The 15,596-nt window shown below is 40.0% G+C and overlaps 2 protein-coding genes and 1 long non-coding RNA gene across 4 annotated transcripts; 2 read left to right on the top strand and 1 right to left on the bottom strand.

Annotated features, from left to right (window-relative positions):
* Positions 1 to 5,527: 5,527 nt before the first annotated feature.
* On the top strand, positions 5,528 to 6,072 carry LOC126788029 (uncharacterized). The gene is made up of 2 exons (XR_007671323.1): positions 5,528 to 5,566; positions 5,664 to 6,072. It is a non-coding gene; the product is annotated as an uncharacterized LOC126788029 (long non-coding RNA).
* A 221-nt stretch (positions 6,073 to 6,293) lies between these two features.
* Positions 6,294 to 9,263, top strand: LOC126788017 (uncharacterized). 2 transcript variants are annotated; one of them, XM_050513968.1, is made up of 5 exons: positions 6,294 to 6,338; positions 6,827 to 7,952; positions 8,281 to 8,317; positions 8,511 to 8,631; positions 8,797 to 9,263. In XM_050513968.1, the coding sequence occupies exons 2-5, from the start codon at positions 6,897 to 6,899 to the stop codon at positions 8,864 to 8,866; spliced, it is 1,284 nt and encodes a 427-aa protein (XP_050369925.1). In that variant the 5' UTR covers positions 6,294 to 6,338; positions 6,827 to 6,896; the 3' UTR covers positions 8,867 to 9,263. The 2 variants fall into 2 exon arrangements, with proteins under 2 accessions (XP_050369925.1, XP_050369924.1); XM_050513967.1 differs by having other exon boundaries at positions 8,281 to 8,631.
* A 4,385-nt stretch (positions 9,264 to 13,648) lies between these two features.
* LOC126787463 (uncharacterized) lies at positions 13,649 to 14,896 on the bottom strand. The gene is made up of 3 exons (XM_050513346.1): positions 14,580 to 14,896; positions 14,341 to 14,458; positions 13,649 to 14,026 (listed from the first exon to the last, which is right to left on the bottom strand). Exons 1-3 carry the CDS (start codon positions 14,894 to 14,896, stop codon positions 13,889 to 13,891), a joined length of 573 nt encoding a protein of 190 aa, XP_050369303.1. The 3' UTR covers positions 13,649 to 13,888.
* Between the last annotated feature and the right edge of the window lie 700 nt (positions 14,897 to 15,596).

Here is a 15,596-nt window from a genome sequence, read left to right as displayed (position 1 = left end):
GTCGGCCGAGCCTCCGGTGACAGCAAATAAATGAACTGCTACCTTTGGATCCAAGAGGGACATTTCTTTGTACGTCCAAACAAAGACATATTTGTACTCGAGCAACAGATCAAGATATTCTTTTCTTCTTCGGAACTTAAAGACGCACTCACAAAAATAGGTCTTGGGTCTTCCTCTGTTCCCAAATTAATCTCATTAAGTTCGTCCATAGTGGCTTGCCCCCCGTCTTCAAGTTCTGGAAGAGCTTCGTCTACTTCAATTTCAAAATCTTCATGATCGTCTTCCTCTACGACATCTGCTTCTGCCACCGTGACATGATAAGAGGTTTGGACAATGTCATCCTCACCGCCATTATCGAGGTTGCTATCTCCTTCTTGGCCAGTGAATATGATGGTATGTTGCTTCACTTTGAGTTGATCCGTGGAATGCCTCCGCATGCTTGATGGGATAAGACTTCGGATTTCTTTGCTCTCTGCTCGACTACAAGTCATTTTTCTCTTGCATATTTGTCCCCCTTAGGTGCTTAGATCATTTCCAATGCCGGCTTTCGCGGAATGATGTTTGACTCTTTCTTATCTTTGTCTGAACTTGACATCCTTTTGAATACAGAAGTTCGAGTGGTTGTACTACCGATGCGATTGAAGACTGAACCTGTACTTGATGTCATGTTCACACGGTCAAAAACCGACGCCCTTGTGATTGATCCTTCAATATGTTTAGATGTTTCTCTTCGGGAACCTGGACGAATGCGATGGAACAACGAAATGCGAGGGGTTGGCTGAACCTCTTGACTCTTCTCTTCAACTACCTCGACACTAATATGTTGCACATTGGCTGGCTCCGCCCTTCTTCTTACTAAAATTCTGATTGGCTTGCTCGAAGTGAAACCGAGACCAGCTTTAGAAGAATCAATTGTTGCCCTTTGCTCTCGTAACTTCTTTTGTGATTCATCGAGCTCATGCGCCATCTTTGATGTAGCTTGGTCGTCCTTTTTGCTTGATGAACCAAAGTCGTATCCGGCCTTTTCTAACAGCTTGTATGCGTTAGAATCGAACCCTTCACTCGTTCTTTTCTTGGGCAGCGATCCATGTTCCATCTTACCTTGAATTGGCTTGACAAACCCCTCTAGTGGTTGTTTTGCAGGATTTCAGTTGCTCACCTTTATTAATGGCAATGTTGATTCCTCCCTCAACTATTTCACATCATCATTTTCTAATTTTCATGGACACTCTTGTGATTTTGTCCCCATAAATGGAGATTCCCCCTCCCTTCGTCTAGACTTCAGAACATAGCGAAGGACCGAAAAGACATGGCTGGCTTTTCTTTATGTAGACGATGTTGCCACTTCAGATGAGACTTTTTGCGACACTTCACCATGAAGCTCAATGTCTTTTGATTTGGCATCATTCTCCCTAACTTTAGCGGCTTTCCCCGTGGAGGGTACTCCGACCGGAAGGACTTATTTCATTGACTCATCATCTGTGTAGAATTTAGAATCCGCAAAGTATGATTCAGCTTCTGTGAATGGTTTGGTATCGCCTACCACAGTTTTCACACCTCCGCGATAGAATTTGAAGCATTGGTGTAAAGTGGATGGCACGATGCCATTGTCATGTACCCATGGTCATCCTAACAACAAGTTGTATGAGGTCTTCGCATCGATGACATGAAACAAGGTGTTTGATTTTAGCTCTCCAATGTCCATGTCTAGTATGATCATCACTATCGCTCTTTGTCCTCCTTGGTTGAAACCTTAGATCATGAGACGACTCCTTGACAGCTCATCAACGTTGATGCTGAGTTCCGATATGGTTGACTTGGGCATGATATTCACTGCTGACCCTCCATCTATGAGCATGCGATTCAACTTCCGGTCTCGCATGTACCCTGTTAGAAAAAGAGGCCGATTATGTGGCTTAGAGCCCAATTGGAGGTCATCATCTGTGAAGTGAATGGTATCACAATATGCATCACACGCGCCACATTCCTTCACGCTTGTGGAGTGTTTTCCTACGTCGATAAGCAACTCCACAAGTGCGCATCTCGTTGATTTTGGCAATTGCATCATTTCAGAGAGGCTGAGTTGGAAAGGTAGACGGTTCAATTGTTTCAACACCTTATTTTTCTTTAACACTTGACTTGCACACACTTCCCTTGCTTCAGGCTTTTCGTCTTCTTTGGAGCTGACTTCACAACTTGTGGCCATTGAAGTGATATTCGGTTGTTTTGTAGGTAAGTGTTCTTTTGACTAGTTCCGGCGAAGAGGCTTCCGAAAATATGGAACGACTTTCATCTCAAAACGTCCTCGTCCATTATCCTCTCGTCGTGTAGGTGATTTCTTATGGCTTAGTTGGGCAATCAGTGAATTTGACATCATACCTTTGCGAGTTCTTCTCCGGGTGACCAATATCCATCCTTCATCATCGGCGTTAAAGGCAACTTGGGGGATAGGCGTGGAAGCATAACATTCTTTAACTTATTTGGTCTTCTTATGTTCGCGTGCCTCCTTTGTGAAACAAAACGGTGTTTTCATCGGGTGAAAATGGAGTGGAACTTGCTCGAACGACCCGAATGTTATGGTAGTGCAATTGACTTCATCAACGTCGTCGATGTCCAGCTCAATCGTTCCTTGCTTGGCGAGGTTCATTATCAAATCCTTGAGAACAAAGCACTTCTCTATAGGGTGACTAACGAGGCGATGATATTTGCAATACTTCGGATCGTTGACACGATGCATTTCTTCTGGACGCTTGCACTCCGGAAGATCTATTATCTTATTTTCGAGCAGATCCCCTAACATGCCCGCCACATCAAAGTTTGGGAATGGGTACGTCTTTTGCTCCATCTCCTTCAACATGCGTTTACTCCAATCATAGGTTCGAGGAGATTCCACCTCATTAAACTCTTTCTTATCCCGCGTAGAGATCTTGACCGGTGCAGTATTGATGATCATTGATTCTTTGGAAGGTTTCTTCAACTTTTTGTCAAATCTGCTTCCGAAGACTTTGTCTTTTCGTTGGTTAACCAGGCACTCATTCTTTACCTTATGACTTGCCAAGCTTAGCTCCATGTCATGGGATCGAGTAGCCAACTCTTTGAAAGAACGAGGCTTGATTCCTTGCAAGATGTATAGCAAATCAAAGTGCGTGCCTTGGATGCACATTTCAACGGCTGACATCTCTGACAGTCGGTCCTTGCAATCAAGGCCAAGTGAGCGCCATCTATTGATGTAGCCGATCGCGGGTTCATCCTTTCGTTGCTTCGTGTTAGTTAGCTTCATCATGCTCACCGTCCGCCTTGTACTATAGAATCGATTAAGAAACTCGCGCTCTATTTGGTCCCAACTGTCAACATACTCTGGCTCTAAGTCTGTATACCACTCGAAGGCATTTCCCTTCAACGAACGAATAAACTGCTTGACAAGGTGATCGCCTTCTGTCCCGGTGTTACTGCAAGTCTCCACAAAATAGGCGACGTGTTGCTTTGGGATCCCTTTACCTTCAAATTGTTGGAAATTTGGTGGCTGATACCCCAGCAGCATCCTTAAGCTGTCGATCCTCTTAGTGTAAGGTTTGGAGTAAGTGAGGGAGTCACGAGAAGGACCTCCATATTGAGCCCGAATTGAGTTGGTGATGATGTCCTGCAATTGCTGGAGTGATAAGGAACCAAGCGAGTCGTCATCGTTCTTGGACGTTTCTCTCTATTCATTCACTTTGCTCCTGCCAGGCGACCCTTTGGTGGATTTCTCATCATTGTGATCTTCCAACTTGCTATAGAGCTCAGCGATTTGCACATCCTTTTCTTTAACCGTTCGGGTGAGCTTTTCAACCATCTCCAACAGATTGGAGAGTTGCTCCTCGATCGTGGATGCTATCGTCACCAAGACATGTGCATTGTCAAAAGAGGATTCATGCGGCATAGAATGAAAGTTATCGCCATCTTCTTTGGGACTTCCATGGTATGATGCCGTGCTTGATTCATCATCAGAGAAAACGTCTTTCAAGATAGGGCCATCACCATGAACGGGTAGAAGAGATTGCTCATTTGGCTCTTTCTCCTTTGACACTTGCTTCTTCCCACTTTGAGAGGCATGCTCTATTGCTCTCAATCTCTCCAAGGTGATGACTAGTTGACGAGACTTACTAGCAAGTGCCATAAAATGTCGTGGATTGAGCTCTAGCCACGCTTCGGGTGACAAGGGAAATCAGTTCGCTCTTTGGTTTGGAGGATGTTTGTTTAGACTTCTTGACCGGTTTGGCATCTCTGCTTAACCTCGCGGTTATGGACTTGGATTTCATCGATGGAACAGCTTGGTTGTTCTTGGAAGCCATCGCACAAACGAATTTGAAGATTTCTTCGGAGAAGAAAATGAGAGGTCAAAAATGTCCCACTTGGCGTGCCAATTTGTAGAACGAGAATCTGAAAACAAACAAGAATGCAGACAAGTGTATATATAAAGTGTGATTTATTGAATATCAAGCGCAAGGTTACAATCTTTGTGAACTCCTCTGATTCTATCTCCGTATGTAACTTGGCTCAAGGGTGACATGCACTTGATCTTGAGAATTTGAGTTTGGATTTGAAGAAGAACGAGCAATTTGATAGCTTGATGATTCTTCATGGACTTGAGTTTGGATTTTGATTTGGATTTGGTGAAGAACAAGCAATTTGGTAGCTTGATGATTCTTCGTGGACTTGAGTTTAGATTTGGATTTAGATTTGATGAAGTACAAGCGATTTAATAGCTTGATGATTCTTCGTGGACTTGAGTTTGGATTTGGATTTGATGAAGAACGAGCGATTTGGTAGCTTGATGATTTTCCGTGGACTTGAGTTTGGATTTGGATTTGATGAAGAATGAGCGATTTGGTAGCTTGATGATTCTTCGTGGACATGAGTTTTGATTTGGATTTGATGAAGAACAAGCGATTTGGTCGCTTAATGATTCTTCGTGGACTTGAGTTTGGATTTGGATTTGATGAAGAACAAGCGATTTAGTCGCTTGTTGATTCTTCGTGGACTTGAGAGACTTCAGGATTTCTCGAGAGTGATCTTGCTCAAGGGATATTCTCTCTTCTTCTCAAGTCATTTTTCTTTTCATGTTGGAATGAGTATTTATAGTGTTAAGGTTTCGATTTTGTAGAATATTTTAATGACACTAAAATAATAAATTTCTTTAATTGTATAATTAAATCAATATGTATTTTCCGATTAATTTAAAATTAGTTATTCTCATAACTAAATTAAACAAAAAATAATTGATTTAATTATAACCGTTAAGGAATTTATTAATTTAATCAAATGTTAGATTATCATTTCGAATCGTCAATGACATTCAATTTTTCGATTTAAGTTAGAATTACGCAGCTTTGATTACGATCATCCATTTATGTACTGACACGAGTTTTATTCGGATCTGCACTAATTTTTTTTTTTACTTTTGGACAACGTGTGCAATTTTATCGAACTCTTGATCGATTTAATCATTTAACGAAGATAATTTACTTCATTAAATTTATTTGTCTACACTGAGGAATAGGAAAATGCAACTGAGAAACATGATAAAGTAAGCAATATAGTGTGTGTTCATCCATGTTGCCTCTATGGTACTTGTTTCTTGATTTTTCAGAACTTACCGACTGATTTGCTTATTGCATTTCCAGGAACCCACTTTCAGTATGGAATACTGGAAATCTCAAAACCTTACTTTTATTTTTCAGCTTAAAGAGCTGAGGATAGACCTTTTAGATGGTAATAATGAAATGCAGTTCGCAAGGTACATTCTGGAGAATGCTCCGAGATTGGAGAAAATGGTCATATTTCAATCAGAACAGCACTCGGATGTTGTGGAGATGGTAACCAAAAGCAAGATATCCAATGCAACTATTGTTGCACAAGAAAGACAGAGGTGTAAAGGGAAAGAAAGTTTCAAATAATATTTTAGGTAGATGTGTTTATAATGTAATATAATCCCAACTTCATGTCGCAGAGGCTTGTCTATTGCGTCTGCCACAAAATTGTTTATTCACGTCTGATATGAGTGAATGATCGATTCCAAAGTCGTGATGTAAACTGCAAGTATGTCACGAAGTAGAGTTGAGTGATACCGAGCAGTTTGTAACTCGATAATTTGACCCGCAACAAGTCGCAGGCCCAATTGAGCCCACAACATTTCCAAGTCCCGCCCATCACAAAACCCAAGGCAGACTTTCTTCTCGTTCTCGATTCTCGTGTGGACTCATCTCTCCCCTTTTATATTCTTCCGCTTCGTCTTCCACTTCCTCAATTTCTTCTTCCTCTGTAACTCACCTTGGGAAGTGAAATGGTTGATTGCAGAGGTAAGCCTATTTTTACTGTACTTCTTTTTCGATTTTTGTATATGAGCTCCTCCTAAACTAAAATGAAGATCTTGCCTATAAAAGAAAAGGAAAAACTTAAATGGACAGGAAAGGTCAGTAGAATCACCCCCAACCACTTTATTAAGATATTGATGAGCTGAATGAAAGTAACAAACACTCTATTAAGGGTTTTGTTTATTTTTGTAGGGTGATTGGAGTACTGGTTTAATATGATGAATCTCAAGTTTCACATGTTTTCCTTTGCCTGAAATTTTAGTCCCAGTTATTAGTTCAAACAATGAAGTATGTTGATGCATTCTGAAAAAGAAAAGAACAAGAAGAAGTATATTGATGTTGATTTCAGAGGCTCCATTGATGTGATGTATAACTCAAAATTCTTTTGTGTTGGAATCCTGCTAGTGTTCAAAAGGTTTCCACATTATTCGATTTCTCAAGAGTTCAAAGTCATTTCTTGAATTATTTTTCAGGCTACTGTAGAGCATTTTGCATCCAACATCCTATACAAGTGCCCTTATAACAACGAACTGATACATTATCATGGAGCCCCGGAGAAAGTTACGAGTAACCTCAAGCTCTCAAGTTCAAGGAGCTTGTTGTGAAAGAATAATGATCGACAGGTTTAGTGATCTCCCGGATGAAATTGCTCTTCGTATTCTTAATTTTGTTGGTCAATCTCTCCGGAGTCTCATTCAATTGGGTGCTGTGTCGAACAGATGCAGACGACTTCATCTATCTGCGCCATCCTTGACTATTAGTTCAAGTTGTGTTTCAATTTCCTCCAGGTTGCGAACAAGGTTGTTGAATTACTGGGAAAGGTACTTGTTCAGTCGTGGTGACAATAAAATTGAGAACTTTCGCATTTTCTGGAAATTTGATTCCAAAGACGGTGCAATGAAACGCAGTGATGAGTTCTTCCGAATTGCCACATTGATCCAGAATGCAGTAAGGTGTAATGTTGAATGTCTTGAACTTACTTTCACTCAAAACTACCTGAATACAGTTGTGTTACCATCCTGCATCTTTCACTGTCATTCTTTGATGCATCTCTACGTGAACTTGAGTGGGGGTGTTATTCAATCCCCCTCGTCTTTTCCAAGTTATTTCCAATCCTTGAAGTTGCACGATACTAAGGTTTCAGATGATAGATTTTTCAAATGGATCTCAAATTCCTGCAAATGCATAAAGGATCTACATCTTTTCAATGTTGGTGGGATGGAAAGTATCACCATTGAAAGCTCATCTTTGGAAACATTCAGTTGTCGGTTATCTGCTGACATTTGCAAGGTCCGCAATCTTAAAATTGCTGGTGAGAAACTTGAAGATGTATGTATACACTGGGAATTTTACTCGAGAGGTGCTCCAGTACTTGATCGTGCATCTTCCAGCAGATCATTAAATATTTTTGCTCCGAAGCTCAAGAAACTCACGTGGTGTGGGAACTTTCTGAATCATCAGCATCTTGGGAACTTAACGTGTTTGGAATATGCTAGGATTTTCCTATGGCCAGACGTAGAGAAGTTCAGCAACTTATTTGAGGTTCTTTGCAGTTTATGCATGGTTAGAACTCTTCTCTTAGGTGAACACACTATAAAGGTAAAGAGATAATCGCCTTTAGATTATGAATCCTGTCTATTTGACTGTATCACATTTGACTGCATATATAACATAGTTATTCTAGCCTTCTAGGATTATTATATAGTATCTTTTCAGTATATATGCTAAGTTCAAGTTAAATGTTCTATAAAATACGTAACAGTTAACAGAACACTGTGTAGATTCAAGAAGTATAGCACTATAGTGAAATGGGAACATTTATTAAATGAGCAGAATGAAAGGGTTAGTCATGTAGACACTGAAAATTTTATATACTGCAAATACGCTTTGTAACTAACCTTAAGATTTGACCTTTACTAATCTGCAGGCCTTTTTGGTGGAAGGTTCAATGCCATTACCATTGTGTAATATTCGTGACCTGACTTTGGAAGTTAATAATTTAGATTATGACTGTATCCAAGCAGTGTTGTATATTTTCAGAGGAATCACGACTCTGAACAAATTGTGCATAATGTCTCATCTGCGTAGGCGAGAGGTAACATATGATGAAACTGAGGGTGAGAATAATGTAACGATTTTGAGTATGATCTGTTTCAGTGACACTTCTGAAGAGGATGATACTACTGAGGAAGAGGACAGTATATTTGATCTATGTGATACTGATGTGGACAATTGTGAGACTTCAGAAGAGGATGATGCATATGTGGAAAAGAATTATGTAAGTGATATAGTGTCTATGGCCTCTCTAACTCGCTCTCTCTTAACTATAACATTATTTACCCATTAAATTGGAGTTGCCATAATCTTCTAGAATGAAGTGCTTATCTAATTATACTCTGTTTCTTGATATTTTTGTCAACTTACCTGCTTCTTGAGTCTCCAGGAACCCATATTTGATGTTGAGTTCTGGAAGTCGCAAAACCTTAGTTTCACTAATGAGCTCCAGGAGGTGATACTGGAGATTGTAGAGGGTAATGATAATGCGATGGAGTTAGCAAGGTATATTTTGGAGCATGCTCAGAATTTGAAGAAAATGGTGATTCATCATTCACCACAGCATCCAAATGTTGTTGAGATGGTGAGCAAAATCAAAATGATCTCCAGTGCAACAGTAATTTTAACAGAGAGGCGACTTTGCCCATTGCGATGGTAAAGCATTGTAATATTCTAACCTTGGTGCAGTATGTGATGCTTCCTTTTGATTACGGAAACTCTATCAAGATTATATCTTGATCTTTAATATTTGTGAAGTGTAAGAGACTAAAACTACTTTATTTCTAATATATTGTAAGCTAAATGCATTTTGAACCTTCAGTCTTAGCCCCAAAGTGCATCAAGGATCTTGTCTTCTTAGTTGCAGTGGCGAGTGACTCAGATCTATTGTATCTTTCTATATTTCATTAGTCCTAAGTTTTGTCATGCACACTGCTCTGAGTAGGCTTTTGTATCTGGCAAAACACATTATGTCATAAGAGAGGCAATATAAACAATATTACTTGCACTATCCCTGTCTTTTTTGGCAGCTTCCTCTTCTGCAGTCTCACTATTTTCCTGCTCAGTTCCTTTGTTCCTCTGCCTCAGTTCTATGACTTCCATGATAGGCTTCCTCAATTCCGTTCTGATAGTGCAGATGCTAACCAAAAGCAAGATGTTTCCAATGTGACTGGTGTTCACAAGAAAGGCAGAGCGCAGTTTCGTTTCTTTTTACTCCGAAATGTCTGAACTAGGAAACATAAAAGGGTACGTTTGCATTAACTATAACTAGTTGAAGGAACTCACTTTTCTTGAAATGAAGTTGATTGAAAAGGTTCACATGTCTCTTTTCTTGCATAGACTGTCATGTATTAAGCTCTTTCCTCAACAAGCAAGTACTCAAGTTCTTCCATTCACTGTTCCAATTCCTCAAGATCCTTAATCGCCTGATCCCTTGAAAAGGATATACTAATTTTGTGTTTAAGTCAGCACACAACCTCAATCAATAAGGCAAATGTGGCACGCTAAAGCTAATTTTGATTGATGGGGATCCTTGCTTGAACCAGTAGCCCAATGCTTAGTATCACAGAGGCTAGCTGTGCCTATAAATCCATACCAGAGGAAACATAAACGAACACAAACAAGCAGCACGCCAGAATTATTGCCTTATATTTCCAAGAAGGCCATGGCCTGAACGATCATTTGATGACCCACGACAAATCTCAGGCCCAATATAGCCAACATTCCCGAGTCCCGCCCATTACAAAACCCTAGGCAGACTATTTCTTCTCGTTCTCGATTCTCGTGTGAACTCCTCTCTCTCTCTTTTCATTTCTTCCTTTTCTACTTCTTCAACTTGTGCATTTTTTCTTCCTCTGTAACTCACCTTGGGAAGTGGAAATGGTTGATTGAAGAGGTAACCCTGTACTTCATTTTCAATCTTTCTGTAGAGTCAGCCCCAATCACTATTTTATGTATCTGTAAAATACCGCACTTTATAAAGATAGATCATTTCTGAATGAAAGTAGCAAAACACTCTTTTTGGGGTTTTTTGTTTGTGGGGTGATTGGAGTACCGGTTGAATATGATAATCTTTGCTTCCACACGTTTTCCTTTGCGTGAAACATTAGTCCCAGTTATTAGTTGAAAGAATGAAATATATTGATGCATCCTCTGAAGAAGAAGTATATTGTTCATAATGAAGTATATTGATGTTGATTTTAGAGACCCCCTTGATATTGATCTATAACTCATTATTCTGTTGTGTTTAGGGTTTCCACATTATTCGACTTTTTCAAGAGTACATAGTCATTCCTCACATTCTTTTTCAGGCTACTGGGGAGCATTTCTTGTTGGAGAGGAGAGATCCCACATCTAAGAAGTGACAAAGAAAATAAAGCTTATAAGTGGGTGGATAATAACCAATTGTACCGAGGCCTTTTGTGATTAAAACCCAACACCTGTGAGGTGGCTAAGTTGGGACAATATCGGTACAGTTGGTCCACGGGCCACGTTTGTCGCTGTTTAACATGGTATCAGAGCGGGTCCATCTCCAGTCGCGCCTCTAATCTTTCGTGGGCCCGAGTTGGGTGCCACTTTGTCATGTCATTGGAGGATTTCCGATTGGATGGCCACTAAGTGTCGTTGGTTACTGGACCTTAGTTTCTTTCATCCCAGTATGTGGGATGTTAATCTGTCACGTGCAGACCTAAAAATTAGGTTACACGCGAGGGGGCGTGTTGGAGAGGAGAGATCCCACATCTAAGAAGTGACAAAGAAAATAAAGCTTATAAGTGGGTGGATAGTAACCAATTGTACCGAGGCCTTTTGTGATTAAAACCCAACACCTGTGAGGTGGCTAAGTTGGGACAATATCGGTACAGTTGGTCCACAGGCCACGCTTGTCGCTGTTTAACATGGTATCAGAGCGGGTCCCTCTCCAGCCGCGTCTCCAATCTTTCGTGGGCCCGAGTTGGGTGCCACTTTGTCATGTCATTGGAGGATTTCCGATTGGATGGCCACTAAGTGTCGTTGGTTACTGGACCTTAGTTTCTTTCATCCCAGTATGTGGGATGTTAATCTGTCACGTGCAGACCTAAAAATTAGGTTACACGCGAGGGGGCGTGTTGGAGAGGAGAGATCCCACATCTAAGAAGTGACAAAGAAAATAAAGCTTATAAGTGGGTGGATAGTAACCAATTGTACCGAGGCCTTTTGTGATTAAAACCCAACACCTGTGAGGTGGCTAAGTTGGGACAATATCGGTACAGTTGGTCCACAGGCCACGCTTGTCGCTGTTTAACATTTCTTGCATCCAACATCCTATACAAGTGGTCTTATAGCACAAATACGTCATCCTGGAGCCCCAGAGTAAGTTACGAGCAACCCCGAGTTCCCAAGCTCACGGAGCTTGTTGTGGAAGAATAATGATTGACATGTTTAGTGATCTCCCGGATGAAGTTGCTGGTCAAATTCTTAATTTCCTCGGTGAATCTTTACGGGATCTCATTCGATTGGGTGCTGTCCAATAAATGCAGACAACTTCATCTATCAGCTCCATCCCTGACTATTAGTTCAAAGAATATTTCATTTTCCTCCAGGTTGCGAGCAAGGTTGTTGAATCATTGGGATAGATACTTTTTTCATCGTGGAGACAATAAGATTCAGAAATTTACCATTGACTGGTCTTTTGGCGACAGAGACAGTGCATCTAGCGGCGATGAGTTCTTCCGAATTGGCACATTGATCCAGAATGCAGTAAGGTGTAATGTTGGATGTCTCCAACTTTTTTTCTATCCAAACATCCTGAATTCAGCTGTGTTCCCATCCAGCATCTTTCATTGTCATTCTTTGACACATCTCTGCGTGAGCTTGAGTGGGGGCGTTATTAAGACACCCTCCTTGTCATTTTCAAGTTATCTCCTATTCTTGAAGTTGCACGATACTAAGGTTGAAGATTAGAGAAATACATCTTTTCAATGTTGGTGGGATGAAAAGCATCACCATTGAAAGCTCATCTTTGGAAACATTCGGTTGTCTGTTATTTTCTGACACTTGCCAGCTCCGTGATATTAAAATTTCTGGTGAGAAACTTGAAGATGTATGTATACACTGGGAATTTCACTATAAAGACAGTCCAGTAATTGATCGTGCATCTTCCAGCAGATCATTAAATATTTTTGCTCCGAAGCTTAAGACACTGACGTGGTGTGGGAACTTTCTGAATCATCAGCATCTTGGGAACTTAATGTGTTTGGAATATGCTAGGATGTTTCTGTTCGGGGGGCTAGTCAAGTGCAGCAACTTATTTCAGATTCTTTCCAGTTTATGCATGGTTAGAACCCTTCTCCTTGGTGAAGACACTATAAAGGTAAAGAGATAGTCGCCTTTAGACTGTAAATCCGTTCTATTTGATTATATTGCATTTGGCTGCATATATAACATGGTTATTCTAGCATTCTATGATTAGTATGTAGTATTCTTTCAGTATATATGATAAGTTCAAGTTGAATGTTTTATAAACTATGCAACAGTTTACAGGACACTGGGTAGATTCAAGAAGTATAGTAAAACTGAAACATATATGAAATGAGCATAACAATCTAACAATTATAATTAGTCATGTAGACACTGAAGATTTTATATACTGCAAACGTGATCCTTAAGATTTGGCCTTTTCGAATCTGCAGGCCTTTTTGGTGAAAGGTTCAATGTCATTACCCGTTGTGTAATATTCGTGACTTGACTTTGGAAGTTAATAATTTAGATCATGACTATATCCAAGCAATGGTGTATATTTTCAAAGGAATCACGACTCTGAACACTTTGTGCATAATGTCTCATCTGCATAGGCAAGAGGTAACATATGATGAAACTGAGGATGAGGACAATGTTACTGATACAGATAATAGTGGCATTTATGAAGAGGATGGTGCTACTGAGGTAGAGGACAATGATTCTGATCGGATTACCTGTAATTGTGACACTTCTGAAGAGGACAATGAATTTAGTCGAACTGAAACTGATACAGATAATTATGAGACGACAGAAGAGGATGATGCATGTGCAGAAGAGAATAATGTAAGCAATAGTGTCTATGGCCTCTCTAACTCGCCCTCTCAGCAGTAACATATCTCACCCATTGTATTGGAGTTGTCATATTTTACCTTATAGAATCCAGAGTTTATCTAATTATTCTCTTTTTTTTCCTCAATTCCATTCTGGTAGTGGAGATGCTAACGAAAAGCAACATGATTTCAAATGCGACTGGTGTTCACAAGAAAGGCAGAGAGCAGTTTTTTTATTCTTTCTTGAAATTTCTGAACTGAGAAATGAAAAAAGAGTAAAAGGCACGTTTGCATTCACTATACAAATAAATAAACTCCTATACAAAGCAATGAGCTCCTATGAATAACAAGTTAAGGGAACTCACAAGGATAATCAAATCAAATGAACTGATTGAAAAGGTTCAGAGGTCACTTTCTTGCCTAAACTGTCTTGTATCAAGCTCTTTCCTCAACAAGCAAGTACTCAAGTTCTTCCCTTCGCCGTTCCAGTTCCTCAAGATCCTTAATTGCTTGATCCCTTGAAATTTCTTTCTGCTGGCGAGAACGTTTGAGGAAGCCAATACACAGAATTCCCTTGAACAATCAAATGCCAAATATCATTCGTTCAGTAAGGATATACTCAATGTGCCAGAAGGAATGAGAAAACGTAACTAACAGTATGTTAAGTTTTATAAGTTAAGTCTGCACACTAAATTTAGTAAACTCAATCAGTAAGGCAAATGTGGCACGCTAAAACAAATTTTGATTGTTGGGGGAGCCTTGCTAAACCAGTTGCACAATGCTTAGTATTATACAGTGACTAGCTGTACCTATAAGTCCATATACAGAAAGGAACACATACAAGCAGCTAGCCATAATTATTGCCTTAAATTTCCAGAAAGACTTACCGAAATAACATAGAGCACACCACAAGCAAGAAGCATATAGCTCGCTATGTTCTGAAGAAGAATGATCTCCTCACTAGAACCAGTAGTGTCAGGAAAAGCTCTTGTCATCACCGCAACACTACACAGTAAATTCAAACAAGTAAAAATCATGGGATAATTCTAATGCTATACATATATATATATATATATATATATATATATATAAAAGAATTGAAGGAACTCTGAATTAGAAGACTTACAAGATCTGGAGCATACCCCTACCGACCCAGTACTCCAAAACCTTCCAGAACTTGGTGATGAAGCCCCACTCGGTCTCGGCCACAACGACAAAGATGGCAATGAAAACAGCATAACACCGGAATATACCATTGAAAATATCAGATCCGTCCTGGAAGGATCGAATGGCGGAGAGGACGTTGACCACGATACAGAGAATAGCAGTGAGAGCAGTGATCACGCTGAAGCACCGACACACCACCAAGATAGGGTCGGCCCGGACTCTCAGTCTCGTCGACGAACTTGTTCGACTGCTCTCTGCTCCTCCTCCTTCCTCCATTCCTGGTTAGTTTGTTATTAAAACATAGGCAGAGCGCAGTAGGCTATATATACATATGGTAAAAAGGGTAAGAAAATGTTCACGAGACGGTAGGGTGAATATTTATTACCGCTGGTTAAAAATCAATTAACCTACTATTCTCTACCTACCCGTCGCATAAAGCCAGACGCAGCTATTTGTTGATTGATTCAAGAGCGATTAACCCTTTTCTATAGCGGTGTGCGGTGTGGAGTGGGTTGGAGGCAAAATTTAATTCAACTTACTTTAAACGCTTTGATCATTTTATGTAACGACCTCAAAATTTCGAGCTTAAAAATTTAAAATTCTAAAGTCGTTAAACACAAAATAATCTCAAATAAATCGAAATCATTAAAGTGTAACAGCGGATCAATTCTGAATTCTCAATACAACTCAGACAACCAATTATTACAACCCAAATTTATAATCCATACACAAAATGGAAATGTAATAATCCTCACAAATCACTCACTAATCTCACAAATGAAATTACACAAATCCTCACACACAATTCCATACTAAAACCTCACCACAAGTAGGATCCGAACGACTTCGAGCCTCTGTAGTCGACACTCAACCTCCACTAATCAGCACCTGCGGAATTATCCCCTACACCATCGAATTGGTGCACCGGGATTGTAAACACAAACCCGGTAAGCTTATAGCTCGTATGAGTAAAATC

This window comes from Argentina anserina, chromosome 3 (genome assembly GCF_933775445.1).
Source record: "Argentina anserina chromosome 3, drPotAnse1.1, whole genome shotgun sequence".
In the NCBI taxonomy this organism is placed as follows: domain Eukaryota; kingdom Viridiplantae; phylum Streptophyta; class Magnoliopsida; order Rosales; family Rosaceae; genus Argentina; species Argentina anserina.
The sequence above is the reverse complement of the archived record's forward strand: the minus strand, read 5'-3'. Positions and strand labels throughout refer to the sequence as shown.